This window comes from Eurypyga helias, unplaced genomic scaffold (genome assembly GCF_000690775.1).
Source record: "Eurypyga helias isolate BGI_N326 unplaced genomic scaffold, ASM69077v1 scaffold15477, whole genome shotgun sequence".
Classification (NCBI taxonomy): domain Eukaryota; kingdom Metazoa; phylum Chordata; class Aves; order Eurypygiformes; family Eurypygidae; genus Eurypyga; species Eurypyga helias.
In genome coordinates this window covers 6,379-25,746 of record NW_010259933.1, presented here as the reverse complement: position 1 = coordinate 25,746, position 19,368 = coordinate 6,379, and the positions used below count along the sequence as shown (strand labels likewise).

General features: G+C 43.9%; 1 protein-coding gene across 1 annotated transcript in view; it reads right to left on the bottom strand.

Annotated features, from left to right (window-relative positions):
• The window catches only part of EPHA5 (EPH receptor A5), a gene marked incomplete at its 5' end in the record, with an annotated part of 51,548 nt that extends 48,279 nt beyond the window's left edge, over positions 1-3,269 (bottom strand). Inside the window, 2 exons of the mRNA XM_010154844.1 lie at positions 220-379; positions 3,145-3,269. Of these exons, the coding sequence (XP_010153146.1) occupies positions 220-379; positions 3,145-3,269 (285 nt within the window). The remainder of the gene's footprint in view (positions 1-219; positions 380-3,144) is intronic.
• Between the last annotated feature and the right edge of the window lie 16,099 nt (positions 3,270-19,368).

The window sequence follows — 19,368 nt, the reverse complement described above, 5'->3', positions numbered from 1 at the left end:
GAGCCTGAAGACTCCCTGACTTCACGTCCCGCCTCACCGAGTGAACGGAGGAAGCAAGGACAAAGTGTTAGCCTGTCTAGGGCACAGTCACGATGTGCCCGATGTTTCCAAAGGCAAAGGATGAGGCCAGGAGAAGCTCTCTGCAAAGGTATCGATCCCCTGCCTCGTTTCTGGTAACTGTTCCAGAGACACGGGCTGACAGTAATTAAAAGGACTTACACACTGGGCTGGTTTCAAACTCAAATCTTCGGCTGAAGCCACCGTAGCCGGCAGCTGTCCGGGCTCGGATCTGGAAGACGTACGCCGAGCCTGGTTTCAAGCCATCTGCCGTGATCGTCGTCTCTTTGGATTTGATGATGGTGTAGCTTGTCTCTTGGTCCTTTTCCCACCCCCCCAAAGAAACACAAAGTTCAAACACACAAATAATGTCTCTCAGAGAAGACAGACCCTCAACAACCCCCACCGCAACATTACAAAGGGTGACTGAAATACGCATTTTTGAGGATGTCTTTCCCAAACCCGCCCCCCAAGTCCCTTTCTGCAGTACAAAACGTGAGAAGTGGTTTTCTCTTTCATAATCAATGACCCTCGGAGGTATGAAACAGAGCAGAGGGACCTTCCACCCACAGTGACAATAGGGGACCAAACCGGTGTCTGCAGCAGGAGCAGCTTTCCATTCCCCAGGACCTACACAGCCTGGGGCAATGGAAACGTCCATGCTACAAACATCAATTCCAAGGCACAGGGAAGAGGGAAACAGGTCCATCACCTTAGAACGGGATTTTAATTTGTACCAAAACCAACTTCCTAGTAATGTAGTTAGGCCTAAAAGAGACCAATATACATTGTACAACTTCATGCTGACATTTCTAGGACTACGAATTAGGCCTTGGGAAGGAAATAATAAACCAAAACTACAGGAAAATGTCTAATTTTACATTATTCTTCTAAAGCAATGAACTTGAAGGAAATTTGCTGAAATAAATCCTCATTTACATCAGCTGCTAATGCAAAAGAGTTTCAGTTCTTTGATTAAAATTTTGTTCAAATGCTTGGTAATTACTCTTAGAATTATTTACTGTAACACATAATCTAGACAAGAGCTCATAAATTAAGGACTGAAAACTTGGGAAACTGCTTTTCATTCGCCATATCCTCTCAGATCCAAATTATTATGAGGTAAACAGGAGTTCTTAGTAATTCCCTACCAAGATTTCTGCATAGGTCTTAGGATCCAGAGTGGTGTTTCTTTTTTCTTTTTAATTCAATGGGCAACTTTTCAGAGAAAGTCATATGCCTGGATAATGGCCTTGGAATCTCCAAGTGTAGGATTACAGATTTTCTCACTGAAGCCTGTAGCTACACAAGATTATTTTGGAGAAATATATATATATGTTCCTCAAAAAAAAAAAATCCTTTTTTCTCTTGTTAAGGAGTGATGTCTCTTAAAGGAATGCGATCTGACAAAATTCAATTTTCCAAAATATTTAATATAGATCATTCTTATCCCTTGGAAACGAATGCTGCAAATTTCTCCTTATGAAGGGCTGAAATCCGAGAGAATATAAATGACAGTAGCAACAAACCAGAAGGATTAAGGATGACATCCCAAATCTAACTCGACGACTGGTTAAAAAGCAATAAGTGAGTATTAGTTTGCATCTTGGCTTGTACGTCAGGTTAGGTTTTCAATACGCTGTTGGCTTCTGCAAACATTTAAAAACTTGAAAAGCTTCACTGTCAGCCCCAAAGAAAGAAATCAAGATGTCATAAACTCGGACTGGATGTAGCTACCTCCCCATGAAGGACTTGCATGTGAAGAACTATTTACTGAGGTGATTTGACACTAGCTTTGGACCACAGATACAGCATTTTAACGCCCCACACCCCGATTTGTTTGAAAACAAATAAATATACGGATTTTTCTTGCTTTAATTATTTGTTCATTGTCAAGATTTCTAGAGGCTAATCTTCCCAGGCCACTCCACAGAAAGGAGTCAATGCACCACAACGGTCATTCAAACAAGTTAATGAAAGAATCAGTAATGGATTATTTCCAGCAATAGTATATCCTGATTCTTGCTTTGTGCTTTAATCTTTCTGAAATCCTCAGCCCTATTTAAGCCACTCTCACATCTTGTGCCCTTGCCCAAGCTCATTCGTCTGCAAAAATAACATGGATTTTAACCTGATGGAAAAGATTTCTGAAATTCTTTCCCCTGCTGCATTGGCTGCTTGAGCAGGCCCCTCCCATGGTCTGAAAAAGAGGAGAGGAGGCGCAAGGACCCAGTCCTAGTTTGTGCTGAGTGCCTCCCCTGGGGCACAGACAGAACTAATGGCAGATCGTCCTTAAAATAGAAATTCAACACCCCAAAAAAAGTGAACTGTGACTCAGTTTTCCTCTTGTTTTCTTGTAGAAAGCCTGGCTGTTTCAGAAGAAAAATGCACAGTCCCAGCTAAGGCAAGAAACCACTCTTCAGTCAACTCTTGCAAACCTGATTTTTGGAAATCTACACTCGGCTGCTTCAAAAGACACTCTTTAGACAAACTGCATCCGTTACTGTTTTCATTTAAACTGCATGAATTTTGCAGGAAGAGAACAAGTTGCCATTTGAAATGGAGACTCGGGGAGGCAAGCTTTGTAGGAAGAGAGAGTGTTTTCCATTACACCGAGAACAAGGGCCGGAAAACCCAGGCAAGCTTTTAAGGCAGGATGCTCTTCTTCACATCAGAGCAGATACAATCTCTCTGGAAAACCCTTCTCCTCTCCTTACACTGCAGATGCAAAACCAAGTGAGAAATTGAAATACCAAAGGGGGAAGGTATAGCCTGATATTTCCAGAAGGAGATAGATGCTCAATCCCCAACCCCTCCTATTTTTAACAAGTGAGCAGGCTCTCTGAATGTGATAAGGCCGGAGAGGAATCTGACACGCAGATTTACTGTATTTGTTCAAGAGAAGTGGCACGCTAATGGAAAACAACACCCTCATTTCAAGTCTCCCTAATCATTTACTGCAAAATCAATCTTGATTTATGCACAAAACCGCTACGTTCCCTTCCAGGACTCAAATAATTATAACTAAAAGAAGAGGACAGTTTAGAGAAGGTACTTGGGATGCTCAGCAATCAGTTCCGTTCACACCTTTTCAAAATATTTGATTTCGTATTCCAGGATGATGCCGTTGGGTCGATCTGGCTCCTGCCAGGAAAGGGAGATGCTATTTTTAGTTATCTTCCCTTTTTTCACACTACTGACTGGAGAAGGTGCTGCAAGACAGGAGAAAAACAGAACAGACAAAAACCACGGTTAGTTAGACGGCCTGTCCCTGCTGACACCGAGCTCGCCATCGCACCCTCCGACGCCAGGCGATCCTTAGCTACGCCCCAACAGCGGGGTCTGTTCTCACTTCAGCGGTACTTGCCCATATTTAACAACTGGATTCGAACAGATTTTCAGCAGCTGAGGATCTGACCAGCGTCGCCCACCCGAGTAAAGGAACGATGTGAACGACCAGCAGCGGCTGACACACCAATCTTGTCTTTTCAAGCACTTTCCAAACACATAATCCGCATAACTTGCTTTTTCAAATGTGTCAGGGGGCTGTGTTGCCATAACAGAATTACATATTGATTACATATTGCTTTCTTCCAGCTGCTTTGAAGGCAGGTATTTTACAGAAGACCTCAGGTTACGTAGGCGCTTTAACTATTTATTTTTTGGCTTGTGCAGTAGTTAAACCCAGACATCTTTCAGCCCCTGCCTTCCACAGCCAAAGAACAGGGTAGCAAGGCCATTACAACCTCTATAATTCAATTGCTCTCCATAAATACCGCCGGGGTGTTATGGCTCATACAGTGATGCTAATTCCTTCCAAATGGCAACTGTAAAGATTTTAATGGCGATCGCGGCTGGGAAGTTCACGGCGTGATTGGGGAAGCAGCGGAATAAAAGCAGCAATACCAACTCTGCTTATTAATTTTAAGAAGCAGCCCTGAAAGGTTATCTGCCCTTTGCAGCACATTTGTGCATCAGAAACAGGTTTGATCCTTTGTTTTCAGTCCAATATCTGCAGAGAGACTTTTCAAGTTATTGTTGTTACCAGCCCTGGCAGCTCCCTAGCAGAAGTTGCTATGGGCAATGCAACTCTAACACCCCAGGTATTTCAGGCCAGAGATTAGGAAACAACACTGAGTGAAAAGGGGACAGGAGGAGCTCAGAGTCTTCAATTTACAGGGCCAAGAGCAGCTTCTGCAGAGGAAAAGTTAGCCCACACCTGGCCAAGGGTCTTTGATTTACTCTCTGCACAGGCCAGCTCTTGCCAAGGGTTACGGGGGGCTGGGGAGACCCACGGCAAACACCTGTGTGGGAACAGAGTGCGAAGAGCAGTAGCAAATGACCCTATTTTATCTTACAAAATGTATTTGGAACTAAAATAAAGAGATTTCTATATGTGGGACTAGCTAATTATTCTAATACCAAAAAAAAAAAACCCACCCCAACCCATTAAGTAAATAAAGACAGCAAAAAAATTAATTTTTCCAGGCCTGATCTTCAGCCAAAAAAGAGTAAGGGCCCAAAACAATTATTCCTGGACTGAAGGCTAGCAGCGAGCTTCCTCTTTTAAAGCAAGTTCCTGCATCTCAGTCTCGTTCCAGCCATCATTTTTCTCACTCCTGTTTACTAATCTCTCCCACACCTGGCTCTTGGATGATCCTGAAAGGTGGTGGCCATTCCCATACTGTTTTCTGCTGGAAAGCTGGCATCGAGATGCACAGACAACGCTTGTTTTTCGGTTGCGCATCCACTACCATGCTCACAACTGCTCCATCGAGCAAGTGAAAACCACCTTGATTTGAATGATCGCATTATTTATGTAGGCACCACACGGTGATCACCAACAATTTTCCATCCGTAAAAGTCACCTTACCCTCGGCTGACGTACTCCACAATTTTTTTGGGTTATGTGAAGGAAAATAACAACCAAGACTCCAATAGCTAATCTGGTATAGGACTTTCTATTACTTAATTCGGGTGCCTAAACATGTGTGGTGCATGCACGGGCACAGCGAGTTGAGTCATGCATGTGAGGTACACAGTCCATGCACATGTGTGTGGTCAGATGCGTTAGCTCAGAGAAGACACAGCGAGTAGTGAACTCCTGTTAAGCTAGGATAAACTTCCCTTCTAATGAAAAGGGTTTCAGAGGCATCGGAAATCAGTGTAGGGTGGTGGTGCCAAATAACAGGCAATTGTACAACCCTAGCTACATAGATGATACTGGCCACTTCATCATGAGCCACTCACATGAGGGGATGGACACCAAAGTACTCAGAAAAAGGGACTTGTAGGCCTCTGGGACTGTTCTCCAGTGCCCCCAAATCCCTGCAACACTTATCCCAGGCTTGTAGAGCTCACAGCAGAGGTCTGGCAGGATGGAGAAAGACCTGAGCATTAAACCTTTCTGAACTTCTATTAGCAAAAGCAAACTTGAGAAGTGCAGCGAGGGGAAACCTCAGCCCTCCCTTTTATGGAATGCCTCTCGGGAAGGTGAAAACCATGCAATTCTTGGTGTCAAGATTACCTGACCAGTTAATGGACTTCTCATCCACTTTACTGAGGTTTCCTGAAGTGTTTATAGGACCGAAGCTCCTAAGTGCTTTAAAAACAAAGAGAACGATACAAGTAGACCTGAACTCTGCCACAAAACCCTTCCCTGGGAGGTTTAGGGGAGTTTAGCTCTTTGCTCACTTCCATCAGCATGGTACAACACAAAATGCACCACCAGCCATCCAAAAGTGCCCATCCCTACTCCCTTAAAACAGAGCATCTTCTTTAAAAAGCAGTGTGTAAAAAGCTTTGCTAGTTAACAGCTTCATGGACTTAAGTCTCTTGCCATCCAAGTCTCTAACACATTCAATCACGGCTCTGCAGAATGCTCTGCTCTACCGGGAAAAGGAGGGAAGATAAGGAAATGAGTAACCCAACTCTCAAAGTAAATTAGAAAAGGAGTAACTGTATCCTTTTTGAATCTCCTTCAAAAGAAGCGTTAAAGTGTAACCATGAGATAAAGGCCAATTAAGTAAATTCAATAAATCCCAGCGGTGCTGGGATGATACAGCAGCTACTCTGCATCCTCAACACATGGAGATTGCGACGCACTGAACTGAAGGAAGGAAGGTATAAGTATTTTAGAGTTTTCTTTGTCAAACAAAATGTAATCCAATCCAGGCAAGCGGACAAAGTCTGCAATCATTCCATCTTAAAAGCCTGCAACTGGATACTGTGCTACATGATCTCAGGAAAATAAAAGGATTTCTTGAGACTTGCTTTTCAAAGGTCACTGCTTCTGCAAGGGCAGCATCCTCTTAATAGAAAGAAGCCAAGCCATGGAGCACTTCCTTTTGGAGTACAACAGGTAAAAAAAATAAATTCACGTAAGCGTTTGGAGTACAACATGTGAAAAAATAAATTCATCTAAGAGTCAGGGTATCTCAAGCTGTAAATTCTCATCTTTCTTGCATAAGCAGGCAGAAGTCTTGTTCAAATCCCTGCCTTGACACTACAGAGGGTGGACATACGCCGTGAATTGTTCACACGTTGCTTTACAAGCAATCTGCACATATGCCCCAAAGAGGGATATTACATCATTCATGTCTGTGTTCACCATTCATAAGAACAGCCCTCGTGTGATGAAAGCAAACAGAAGATGTAACAAGGTGTGAAATTGCTAATGTACATTTTTGCTTTCCTGAGACCAAAATTAATCAGGAAGCAAATACAAGCACAGGAAAGTGATTCTACCTTTGGTTTTGTTCTAACATTTCTTAAAAAGAACAAGGGGTCATACCAAATAAATAAATTAAAGTTTCTGCAGAAGATTAGTCACATCTGAATAACTGCAGGAGATGATTTAATGGGGAATAGACCTTTTAGGACATTCTTCCTCTGCAACCTTTGATAATGATATTAGCACTGAATTAGCCATCTAGATGCTAAACCCAGTATTTACAACATACTGTGCTGTGTCCCCTTGACATTTGATATACAATGATGCTCAGTGGAATAAAATGTTAATTATACTGTAAGAGAAACTACTGTAATCAGGTGAATGACCACCGCACCAAGATAAAACAAACAATCCAGTTTCTACACCTCATGGTCTATCTAATACTCTCTCCAGGCCAATTACTTTTGCCTTGGTATTTTTCACTTTGGCAGAAGCAATAGCTAATGGCTCCCCATCTCATCCTCAGCCTCACAGCCAGTGAAGTTTTCCACTTCTAATAAAAAATAAATACGTACCAGATCCCTTCACCTCAGTGCAAAAATCAAGCAACCAAGACCTTCAATCCAGCTTTAACTTCTGCCAGGACAGATCCCCACTTGGAGCTGCCCAGGAAGAGATGCCGATTTACACGGGCAAAGGGGCTGGCACCCTTCCTTCCTCAGGTATCTGAGCTTCAGGTCCCCTTCCAAAGACAACTAAGGCATCAGTGAGGAAGATCCTGCTGCTACCATCTCTGTCTTGGCTGCTTTACAGACATCTATGACACAGATGTCTATAGGTACAGATATCACCTTTTCTAAGCATCTATGCTATGGATTTTCATGCATTTGCAGTTTCTTTTACTGTGACTACCTTCCCGTGTGTGCAAACATTTACGATCTAACACTTCTGACTTTGTGAGACACCTTGGGGTTCTCTCCTCTGCGTGATGCCACATTTGTTTTGCAGTCTGAATTTATGCCAGAAGGTTTAAAAGTCGAATTCATGCTCGTGATTAAATCCATACCTTCACCTGTATTCATATAACCGGTTATGCTATCATTAAGGCACTTAGAAAGCCACGTTTAATTGAAGACAATGAAACCGTGTATCAGAAAAGTAACCATAAGACAAGTAATTCAAAACTTGGTAAACTGCAATTTTTCACTCAGCTTCTAATTAATTACATTATTGAAAAATTTTTTTTGCTCCTCTCAGGCCTTTGGTGACCTCAGAGTTTGGAGCAAGACCTGCATTATTCACGGAGTCACTCTAAAGACTTCTGACATTGCACGTGGCTTCAAGGAGTAGATTCATTTTAAACAAGATACATAAATTAGTTAAAACAGAAACACTGTTTTGAGAAGGAAAAAGAAGGGCTCCACCATGTTATCTCTTTGCATTTCTGTATAGAAACGATTCACTGTTAGGAAAGCTCAACACCCAACAGCTCCCCTAAGGGTACTTTTTATTACATCTGGGTCAGAACTGGGCATTTAAGTCATAACTTGACTTTTGTGCTGCAAGTTTTAATATCCCAGTGTACCCCAGTTTGCCTGATAATGGGTTACAAAACTGTCCCTTGAGGAGAAGCAATTGCACACCATGCCTGGCTAGCTAGGCAAACAGGCTGGGCCCCAATCCGCATGTGCTCCTAAGTGCCTCTGAAAACTGAGTCCAAGGAATGAAAGGTTTACACAGTGTTAAATGCCACTTCAATTCCAGCTGAGATCTAACATGGGATTTCAGTGATGCACAGGCCCTAAATATTGCAAGGGGGTAAATTTTAGCTCCAGGATTAAATCCAAACACCTTGCCAAATATAAGCCCAGTCCTAAAACATGGTTCATACATGGAGATCATCTCCTTTTGGTTTACATTTTCCAAGGTATCTCTCGAGTAGATGGGGACTTCACGCATGGTCACATGTCAAACATCAAAATGAGAACACAATCTTCAGATTTCCTTGACAACAAATATATAGTGTTTCTTCCCATCCTCTACCTCCCAAGACGAACACCTGAGGTAACTGCCACGTCTCAGACCAACTGACAGTCTCTGTTGCACACCTCCATTCTAAATAACTCCGAAACCGGAGACGTCTTGATGGCTGCCTTGAAATGAAAGAGGTCACACAAGAGAGAGGAACCCAATTCCAGCACTCAGTGGCCCTGACAGAAGGCAGGGCCCCCTTTTTGTAACATGAGTCCACGGCTAACCCAAGCAACCGGATTTATCTCACGTGAAAAGGGGTGATCTTACAGGTGGCTCCCACCTCAGTCCCTAAAAGATGAAACGCAGCTCCTAGAGCTCAAGAGCAGGACATGACTTGAAGCCCAAGCTGGTCACAGAGCCAAGGTGCTCCCAGACCTTGCTGCCTCCTAGCTGGACACAGGGTTGGGTTTATGCAAGGTGAAACCCAAATTGCTGCTTAAACTCTCTTGAGGAGCCTGTTCTTTCTTTGACAAAGCTTTTGTCAGGTAATTTCTCTCTAGATTTTAATCCTTGGAGCCAAGATATCAGAAAAGTAGCTTTGCTAAAGGCAGAGAGCGGGATGGATGCTGTGATTTTTGTGGACACTACTAACCCAGTGTTTTTAATTACCAGCAGCCCCACTACAGAGAAGTGTGCATGGTTGGAAGATACAAAACAGAAAAAACCCTTCAATTCATACTCACATTAGAGAGATAAGAGACGTAATCTGCATACAATTGGCATTAGCACAGGGGTAACAGTTAATCTCTTACTTCTGATCCCTGTAACAGCTGAGGAGATACACCTCGTTGAGACTGGGACTGCAATGCACCGGTGTGGTCTAAGGCTTCGAGTTCTACTGCACCCCAATACCCTCTTCTTGCTGTAATTCCACTGCGCTAGCACAAAATGGGGGACGGAGGGATGTGTGCACTCTAAACTCACCTAATTCAAGGCTGTCCTTTCTCCGAGCATCTCCTAGAGGAGGCTACAAGGAGAGAAGCAGCAAAGAGAAAAGCCAAGGGAAACCGAGTTATCTTGTTTAACAGGGACTAGCTAACATCAGCTGATCCACCCAGGAGGACCTACTGCTGCTTGCCGCAAGTCTTTTGATGAACACCCAATGATGTTTAGCTCCTATAAAATGGTATTAAAAGAACAAATAGCAAGAGAGCAGTATTACTGCACGTACAAAATCACTACTCAAGTCCTCATTACATTAACTTGTGTTATAAAAATGCATCTATAAAATACACTTCGTTATTAAGGCTGATTACAGATTATTGATGCCTGAGTTATGAAAACAATAAAATGCATCGTTTTAAAGTGTTTGTAAGCAGCCTTTTCCCCTTAATCAAAATATGGTGTTAATTGTAAGAGAGCAGGGCTCAACACATACTCCTCAAAGCACAGTGGGCACAGCCAACTCAAGCTCTGCCATTCACAAAGTGTTTTGGCTTACCAAAATATCGTACAGACCCACTGAAGCATCTGCCTTTGTGGAGGCAACCCAGACAGGCGTAGCACCGTCTCACCTCCGGCCTTCCTTTCTGTATGCCTTGTTGCTGACTGCATGGATGTTTCAAAAAATCACTGCTTTCAACACAAGAAAAAAGCAAGTAACTTCTAAAAAACATAGCGTAACGAAGCTACGCCGTGACACAGCTGTCGTACGCTGCAGTTATGACAGGAATAGCAGCAGAGCCTAAAGCCATCACAGGGTCTGGGCACTTAACTATAGAGCCTTTGGGGCAAGACTACCTTGTCATTCTCACGTGTGTGCCACAGCAGAGCCAGAATATTTAATGGAACCTCTCATGTATCACCGTCCTCTCCAAACACTGCAGAGTCTTGGGCAAGACTCTCAAAAGCACATGATTTCAAAAATAAATTGGATTCTTGCCATTTGCCTTCTGTTTATGGAGTTGGACAGCCATGCTTTCGGCTCCTGGCAATCAGGGATGCGAGATGTGTACTTCTCAAGGAGTGGAAGCTGCCTGCAGATTCACACGACTGGCTGGCACAGGGCTTTAGGAAAACATGACCAGATATCACAAGAGGAAACTGCAGGCGATAGGAATAGCCCTCAGCAACCTTACAAGTTGTAAATAAGAATACTGGCATTAGGAGTTGTTTATCTCCCAACAGCACAAGCTAACTAGCAGGGTCACCGCTGGAAATGCCCACTGTTGGGGTGCAGAGAAATGAGAAATACCCTGGCACTTCAGTCGCTGAGAAATCATCCATACTCTGTTATTTTAATTTCTTTTGTGATTTCCAAGACAACTTCTCATAGACAACTGTAGAATATTAAGCACACTCACCTCAAGAGAGGGGAAGTATTACCCTCAGCTTGTGCACTCAACAAACACATCCAATGCCTTATGAGGAACACTGGTGTATGAGAATTTTAAGGACTATCTATACAACAAAGGCTATAAAGGGCACCATGCTCTGCAACATCAACCCAGATAATTTTTTTCCCCTGGAAACCTGAACATTTGCAAATACTCACTTGCATTCTGCTGGGACTCCAAAGCCAGGGTCACAGGCACCATGGTGCAAAATCCCCCTCCATAAAGCTAAAGACTGATTAAAATAAATATTAATTTAAAAAATTGGTATGGCAAGACTGGCCATGGCCATAATTCACTGTTTGGACAACTTCTTTCCAACTGCCAGGCCTCGCATACGTTACTTTGTGCTTACAGCAGCGTCGGCTCAGAGTCCTGCACAGAGAGTTCCTGTTGGCTTGTAATTTATTCCGCTCATGAGAAGGGAGAGAGAGGCATTAGGGCATCACAGTTTGCCTGGGATCAAGGAAAAGGGCTCTCTGCTGTCCCTAGCAGGTGTTTGCACCAGGGACCAAGGCGTACCCTGAGACAAAGGGCTGCTGGAACAGGGAAAAGAGGCATCAAAGAGTGCCTTCCTATACGGCACAGATCCACAGGGAAGTGCAGTACCTGCTTTATTTTTTTCTAGGGTCTCTAGAAATGAAGATATTAAGTTTTTCTCAAAGCCGGGGAACAGTTTGTGGTTAAGACCAGAGCCAGATTCCTTCACACCACAGAAGAGCTGTAATTTCCCTATATTCCATTAGTGGTTTCATTGTGAAGCCTAAGAATAACTACTATTGACTCACAAGACTCTTATTATAAATTCACTCCTAGCAAGGTGATAAGGACTCCAGCTCTGATCCACCAAAGTGATCTGGGAAAACGCTTAACTTCAAGCATGTGAGGACTACCACTGCTGTCAGCACTTTGCTGGATCATAGCCACAGGGCTCAGCATTTTGCAATAGAATCCTCATTATTGAATGCATTCATCAGGTTAGCTTCCAGCACACTTACGAGTGCTTCTCCTGTCATTAGTAACCTAATATCTTATTTGCATTTAAGCAAAAGTTTCCTTTTAAAAACCACACACCATTAAAAAACAAAACAAAACCATAGCTACTGAATAAGATGCATAAAATGTTCATGTTCCTGCCCCCTACCATAACTCACCTACTTAATACCTAGACTGGCTCTTTTCCTCATAAAAGACTTGCTGCATCCTTTTTCCAGCTGCTATTAAGCTCTAAACCCAGTAAATTCACGGACCATTTTTAAACTCCGTGGGAAATTTCCTTCTCTGCCAAGCCTGCCACTCTGTATGATACACCAATCAGTCTTGCTGATGAATTCTAATATTAAAGCCAAATTACTAAACACTCCAATGAAGTCAGAGGCGGCCAAATCAATTCCTTATGTTTCCACTTGAAGGATAGCTACTGAAGAGTTGCAGCAGGTCACAGGGAAGAACGGGCGAAGTCCTTAACTCCCACGGCAGGCAGCTTTGTATTTCCTATGGTACTTGGTCTCTCCTACCCACCACTCTCCTCTCATTCATAAATGGGGGGGGAAAGCACAAGCCCACCACCTTTGACAGGACCCTGAGCTGGCCACATCTTGGCAGAACCAAGGTCCAGCCCTTCTCCATAAGCAAGTTCCCCAAAGAAGACCAGAAGGTTTGAAATAAAATTCTTTAAAAATAAAAAAATCAAATCAGTTATATGAGAACAAAACCCTAGCATAGTAAACCCTCAGTATGACTAGAGCTGAAATGGAAAGATTCATATGGCTGCGGTTCTAAATACTTGTGACCCATAAACCCACTCCCACCTTGTCCTTGGTTTCAGACTGACAGGGGCTTCTGCATCAGGGCAAACACTGCCCAAGCTATCACTCTTTTAAAGGCAAATGGCACACACATAGAGACAAAATCCTACACATCGCATCCTTGCTGCCAACCCAAACATCCAGCACAATTTTTCTGGCATCCACATGTGACCATGAGTTCTGTCTGCCCTAAAATCTCAGGTTCCAAGCACTGAAATGAAGCTAACTAGTAAATTCAGCACAGATCAAAGTGCATTCTTTATAATATCAGGAGAAATTTGGATACCTTCACCTGCCTAAGGAGGAACTTTTGCAGTGTGAAACATGGGAGTGTGCAATGTCCTGTCGGAACAAAGAGGAGCTGCAGCTTCAATCCAGGGCTTCCCAGGAGGCAGAGTGATTTATCAGGTCCATGGGAAAAAGGGGTAAGTACTCGAGAGATCGGCAGTTCCGTACTGTGCCCCATTTTGAATGTTGGGGAAAACACAGTGCATTTTGAGGGAATCCAAGAGGGAATCAGAGAACAAGCACAAGCTGAGGAAGCTACGAAGGAAGCAGAGCTGTTCAGTCCTGGGGAAAAATCATAGAATCACAGGATGGTTTGGGTTGGAAGGGACCTTAAAGACCATCTAGTTCCAACCCCCCTGCCATGGGCAGGGACACCTTCCACTAGACCAGGTTGCTCCAAGCCTCATCCAGCCTGGCCTTGGACACTTCCAGGGATGGGGCATCCACAGCTTCTCTGGGCAACCTGTCCCAGTGCCTCCCCACCCTCTCCAGGAAGAAAAAGCAACGGAAAGAAAACACGAGTCTCCAAATAAGTAAAAGCCTGCTGACTCTGGAGCAAGACAAGCACAGAATTAAATTTAGGAACAGCTTTCTAAGGACAAAAATAATGAAGCGCCAGGAAAAATCACCCGGCGAACCTGTGTCTTTGGAGGTTTTAAAGCAGGTTAGATGAGCACATCCTGAGATCCTTCCAGACACACGGCTCTACAAAGGCAGCTGGGCATCATAAGGCGACTGACAAAAATAAAAAGGATCTTGAAAGGCAGAGATCTGGGAGACATACATTTTGTGCCATTTACCAGCCTGCACTCTTCTGCCAGGAGACGTTAAGGAAAAATCCAAATGGTTGAAAGCAGCTAGTCGCACAAAAGGATGGCACTGGGATAAAAGCACCGGACCAGAGGAAAGAGTACTTTGCTTTCCAGCTCCGCCAGAGACTTGTAGCATGACCATGGGCAAGTCACTTCATCTTTTCCTGCTGTTATCTGTGCAACGAAGATAATGATAATTCCTTTATCTATTTTGACTTGAGGGGCAGGAACTAACTATTCAGATGCTGCCAGCACAATCTTTGCTTTGGCCTGCAGGCACTGATGTAAGGCAAATAAAGAAAAAGAAGGAATACCTGCAAGCATTACTCCTGGCAGCCGGCTTCGTCTGTTTAAATCACAAGCAAGTTGGTGACACCATGCTGAGCTCAAACACAGAACAAAACCCCTACGTGAGCGACAAAACGGAAAACGATGGGGAAATTTGCGGTAAAGGCTTATTTTCATAATTTAATAACTCTCTCCAACTTCTGTTTCCAAGCAGAAGCTGGTTGTGTGCTTAAAGACGAGCGCCGTGTAAAATTGCACTGCTGAGACACAACGGCAGAGATCACAAGTAAGCGACACAAAGCTTGGGATGAACACCAGCGTTTGGAATGGGATAAATGCAGCTGCACATGAAAGCATGGCTCTTGACCCTCCTGCCCCACAGAGGCATCGCCTTCCTGCAGGAAGCAAAGACAGACTCTCTTCTGACAAAACATGGCAAGACTTTTCCAGTCCAGGTAGTTCTAAGGTGTTGAAAAGGATTTAGAGACTAACTCAAGGATACTCCGTAATACTTCAGACACGAAAACCCAATTTGCAGACTGTACAGGGAACCTCTAGTCCAATTTTTCCCTTCTACTGCTGACAGGGTATGTCCTAAGTCTTGCGTACGCAGCTGGGTCACCACGGGCTCTGGTGGTGGGGACAATACTATGGGAACAGGAAAACAGCCTCAGCATCCCAGTGTGGGATTGCCATCCAAAAGCCAAATGGTCCCAACGGAGATTCCAGAAGTTTTAAATGGTAGCTGCACGTGTGATGCATAAATGGACACATTTAGCTTCTCTTCAGCATCACAACTGTGGTCAAACAGGTTTGTTTAACACACCTGTCTGATTAACACACCCCATACTGGTTGGTGGCTGGTCTTCCCACAAGTGTGATTTTTACTGCTTCGTAGGTATGACTGATCAAAAATTAGGTGAGATATATGCACACGAGATAGCAGAGTGGGAATTTTCTGCCTTTTTTTGGCTTGTATTTCTGACAGTGCCACGCTCTGACGAATCAGGGGAAAAATGTACCACAAATCCACGTTTTAGATCCATTCACCTGCTGGCTGTGAAACACTAACAGTGGATTCACTATTCCTAGACATGGCTAGGAAGAGGCTTATCGGAATCAAACAACATATTGCTTCAGTGTGCTTCAACATACTGCTTCATGTATGAAGCTGCACTCTCAAATGTATCTTGAGGCTTCGGTGACATCTTCTCATTCAGCACTCCCAAGAAAGATGGAGGTGAGACAAGTCTCACTGCATCCAGATCCTCTTTTGGTTCACAACCACTATAAATGGGCCACAGATCTGGTTCTGGCACATTCTTCTTATGATCCCTCACCTCCTCTCAGCTTTCCAACTGCTAGGGATTTCAACACGATTGGTCCCTGGGACTTCCTCTTTCATAGGAGTTTCTTGGCTCTCCTCTCCACTTGGACCAGGGGATGTCTTGGACAGACCTATGCAAGTGTCCTACTGCTCCCAACTCCCTCACATTCATCTTTATTCAACGTGTAGACTAGACCACCAAGAAGTTTCGTGAGGTATATGTATGTCTCCATACAGGCAACGCATAAACGGCTTCCCTGATTGGTATTACCCCGCACGTTTATGACTCCCCCTTGACCAACCTTCATGCTGCAAGTGCTCACCTCACCCAGTGGCTGGCTGAAATTGCGCCCTGAAGACGGAAGAAAGTAGCCTGAACAAGGCAGGTGACAGGATGGGGTGACTACGAGAGCCTACTGCACAAATACCAGCTGCTCGCAGGCACTCACCTGCATCCTTCACAGGTCTGATGATGTTAGCTCCCACTTGGCTCTTGGAAAAACAGCAGTTTGCAGCACCGCTGAGGGCTACCCACCCAGTACAGGTGGGAGATCATTAAGGTTTTCCTTCAGACAACAACTTGAGTCATCCGTAGGGCTGTCATCTCAAGATCACACGTGTACAACAGTTTGAGTGCGTGGCACCAGGGCTCAAGCTACTTAGACTGAAGAGCCAGAAGTTGAACCCTACAGGTTTCTCCACTATTCTATTCCCCAGGAAGTTGCCTATCAGGATGACTTTTCTCTCCTTAAATGTTCCCTGCATAAATGTGAGATGATAACAGTAAGTGGCATTAAAAACATGAATGATGAATGCTATGCATCGGGCAGGATGATTAAATAACTAAGTGCAGATTCTGGGGTATATTCGCTTCTCCGCCTTCTGACACGATAATTGATCATCCCCAATCTATGGCAGAAACAAAACAGAGATTACTTTCTCTCAAACAATTCAGCTTCTATTCTCCTCTGTTTGTTCCCCACCTCCTCCTTCTATACAAGGGGAAAGGCCATTAACTAGCTCTAACTGGTTTTAATTTAGCGGTATTGAAAGCAGGATCCCAGCAATGCACGTAATTGATCCCATTTTTACAGGACCGCCTTCCAAGAAGTAGGAAAGGTGAAGCATTCGCATTATCAAGGTCACTGCATTGAATGGAAGAATAACAAAGACTTGGGTTTACTTCAGGATTCAATTACAGTGCAGTATTCAGATGTTGTTAGACTGGCCCCCCCAAAACTGAGAAGCATTCTGAGAGCTACACACGGTTAAGCAGGCTTAACAAAAAGAGAAATATTTACAATGGTTTAGTTAAAAGGCTGTACAAAACCACCAGACTCAACCAGAATGAGCTTCATGCTCATTTAACTTGAGTTCACAAACTCACAGACAGCAGGTAAACCAAGATAATCAATTTTAAATCAATATCCCTAGATTTTAAAGCCAGAAGAGATAATTTAGCCCTCCCACAAAACAGTACTGAGCTTTCATCTTCCTTTAAATCAATAATGATTCGCCCCCGGGAGCAGACTACCAAACTTCACCATGCAGTCAGTTGCTGGCCCACCTTGCCCTGTGTCCTTAATTACAAACCCACATTTATATCTAACAGTGACATCTGCTTGGGTAAAGGAAGGGCACAGTTTGAAAAAGGGGGTAAACTTTGTTAAAAAAAAAAAAAGAAATTTAAAGAGATAACTTAATTTTGTTCTAGAAATTTGTACCGAAGACAAAAAGTATAAAAAAATCAATACATCAGTAACAAAACAGAAAAGGCTACTTTTAAATATAGATGTGCACGGATACATGCTTCCGTGAGTCACTCAATCCCAAGAAAAGCCCCATGTAAGGACGCATGCTTCCCATGCGCTTTTTAAAGCTGCATGCCCCTTAAAGGCGGTAAGTGAATTTCCAAGCAATTTGACGACATTTATGAGTCTATAAGAATTATAAAACCAGCCTGATTTTAAAAAGCCTGCAGACGGTCTACATGCATTTTTATACTATACAGCACTACAGCGTACAGAATTCAGCTCCGTGGATTACCCTCCCATGGGCCTTTTTCTACCGGTGATGAATGCACCTGAGAAAAGTGGAAATACATTTTTCTCAGCGTTATCATCCATTCAAAATGTTACATAGCTAAGAAAAAAAGAAGAAGAATAAAAATCCCATGCAGTTGTACAGCTGCCAAGCAACTGCTCACAGAGACGTGTATTACTCTACGAGGTACACAACCACTTTATTTATTGTACTCCAACCGAAATTACTCAAGCCATTAATGCCTGTCTAACTTCTCGTGCATCAGTCTGATAAGAACTTCATATTACTTACCTCCTCCTCCTGCTAAACGAAAGGCATGCTGACCACGCAGGCACATCCCACCTTGTACCTCAGACAGATACCACTACCACCACCCTTGCATGGTTTGCAGTGGCTGCTCAGCCTCGTATCCGCTGCGTAAATACGGACCGCGAGGTGCCACTGGCATCACTGGGGTGCTGCTCATTTTAAAGCTGCTGGAGCTAGCTGCATCCTCTTCTCTTTACTCTGAGACCACGGCCTTTAAAGCCTGGATGTGACATTTAAAAGGGCTGTTAAATGCTATATCCTCTCCTGACAATGAATCTTGTCTAACACAGCAGTATATTATAATCTCAGTGATCTAATTCTGGAGATCATCTCTTTACTGACAAGACCCAGGATGGCCACTATGATACAGCTCTGGGAACTCAAAAAATATCTCAGTCACTGACCCAATAATAAATCTGATGCTCTCTGCTTCATCTTTTCCTCACTAAGGCATGTCAAATCACATACTACGACTACAGGCAATGACCTGGGCAAACGGATTCTCAGAAAATCGTGGGAAAAAAAGCAGTTTTGCAAGACACTGTGTTGTTAAAAGAATGAAAATCAAAATGATTGTACTTTCATGCACCAGAGCCTCTTGCTTTCTCAACACTCCGGGGAAAAGTTTATCGTTAGAGCCAAAATTTCTAGAGCCCAAAGAGAAACACAAGCCACAGCTGTGAAGACATCCAGAGGGAAAAGTGGGAAGATCAAACCTGCTGGAGACATCAGGCCCATACTTGGCATTTGTCTGCATGGGAGTTTACTCACCGCCTTCATCAGAAGCGGCTTCCATACAACTAGGACAAGAATTTGTCCAAGGGAAGGGGAAACACAATATATCCCTCCAGGCACTGAATTAGCCAAAGCAATGAATGAAACACAAAACCATTCTGGAAGAGATCCTATCTATGGCGTGGTACCGTTCAGCGATCCTCATCAGGATGGGCTCAGATACACCAAAATTCAATCCCTGACCCCGTATTCCTGCGCACCGCACTGAAAAGGAGTCGAGAAACGTGAGGGAGAAGGGGAGGACACAAATAAATTAATTTTAGGGTTCAACTTGGACTCCAGCAAAGCGCGGTGCTGCCAGACCCTAGTCTGTTCCTGGCCCCGCTGCTGGACTGTTGGGTGACCTCCAGAAAAATCCCTTCGCTCTCCCCCGCAGCCTTTAAAATGTGCGGGGGGACGCCCACGTCTCTCGCAAAGCACAGCGAGGTCCACCGTTACACGTTCCGCTGAAGCGCGTACAACCGCATCTTGGGTGGCAGCTTTAGGGCCTGTGGCCAAAACAGTCTCTCCCCTGAGATCCTCCTTGTCCATCCCTTCCCAAACACATTTAATTAAAAAGCCCTGAGCGCTACTGAGATGCTAATGACGAACTTTTATTGAA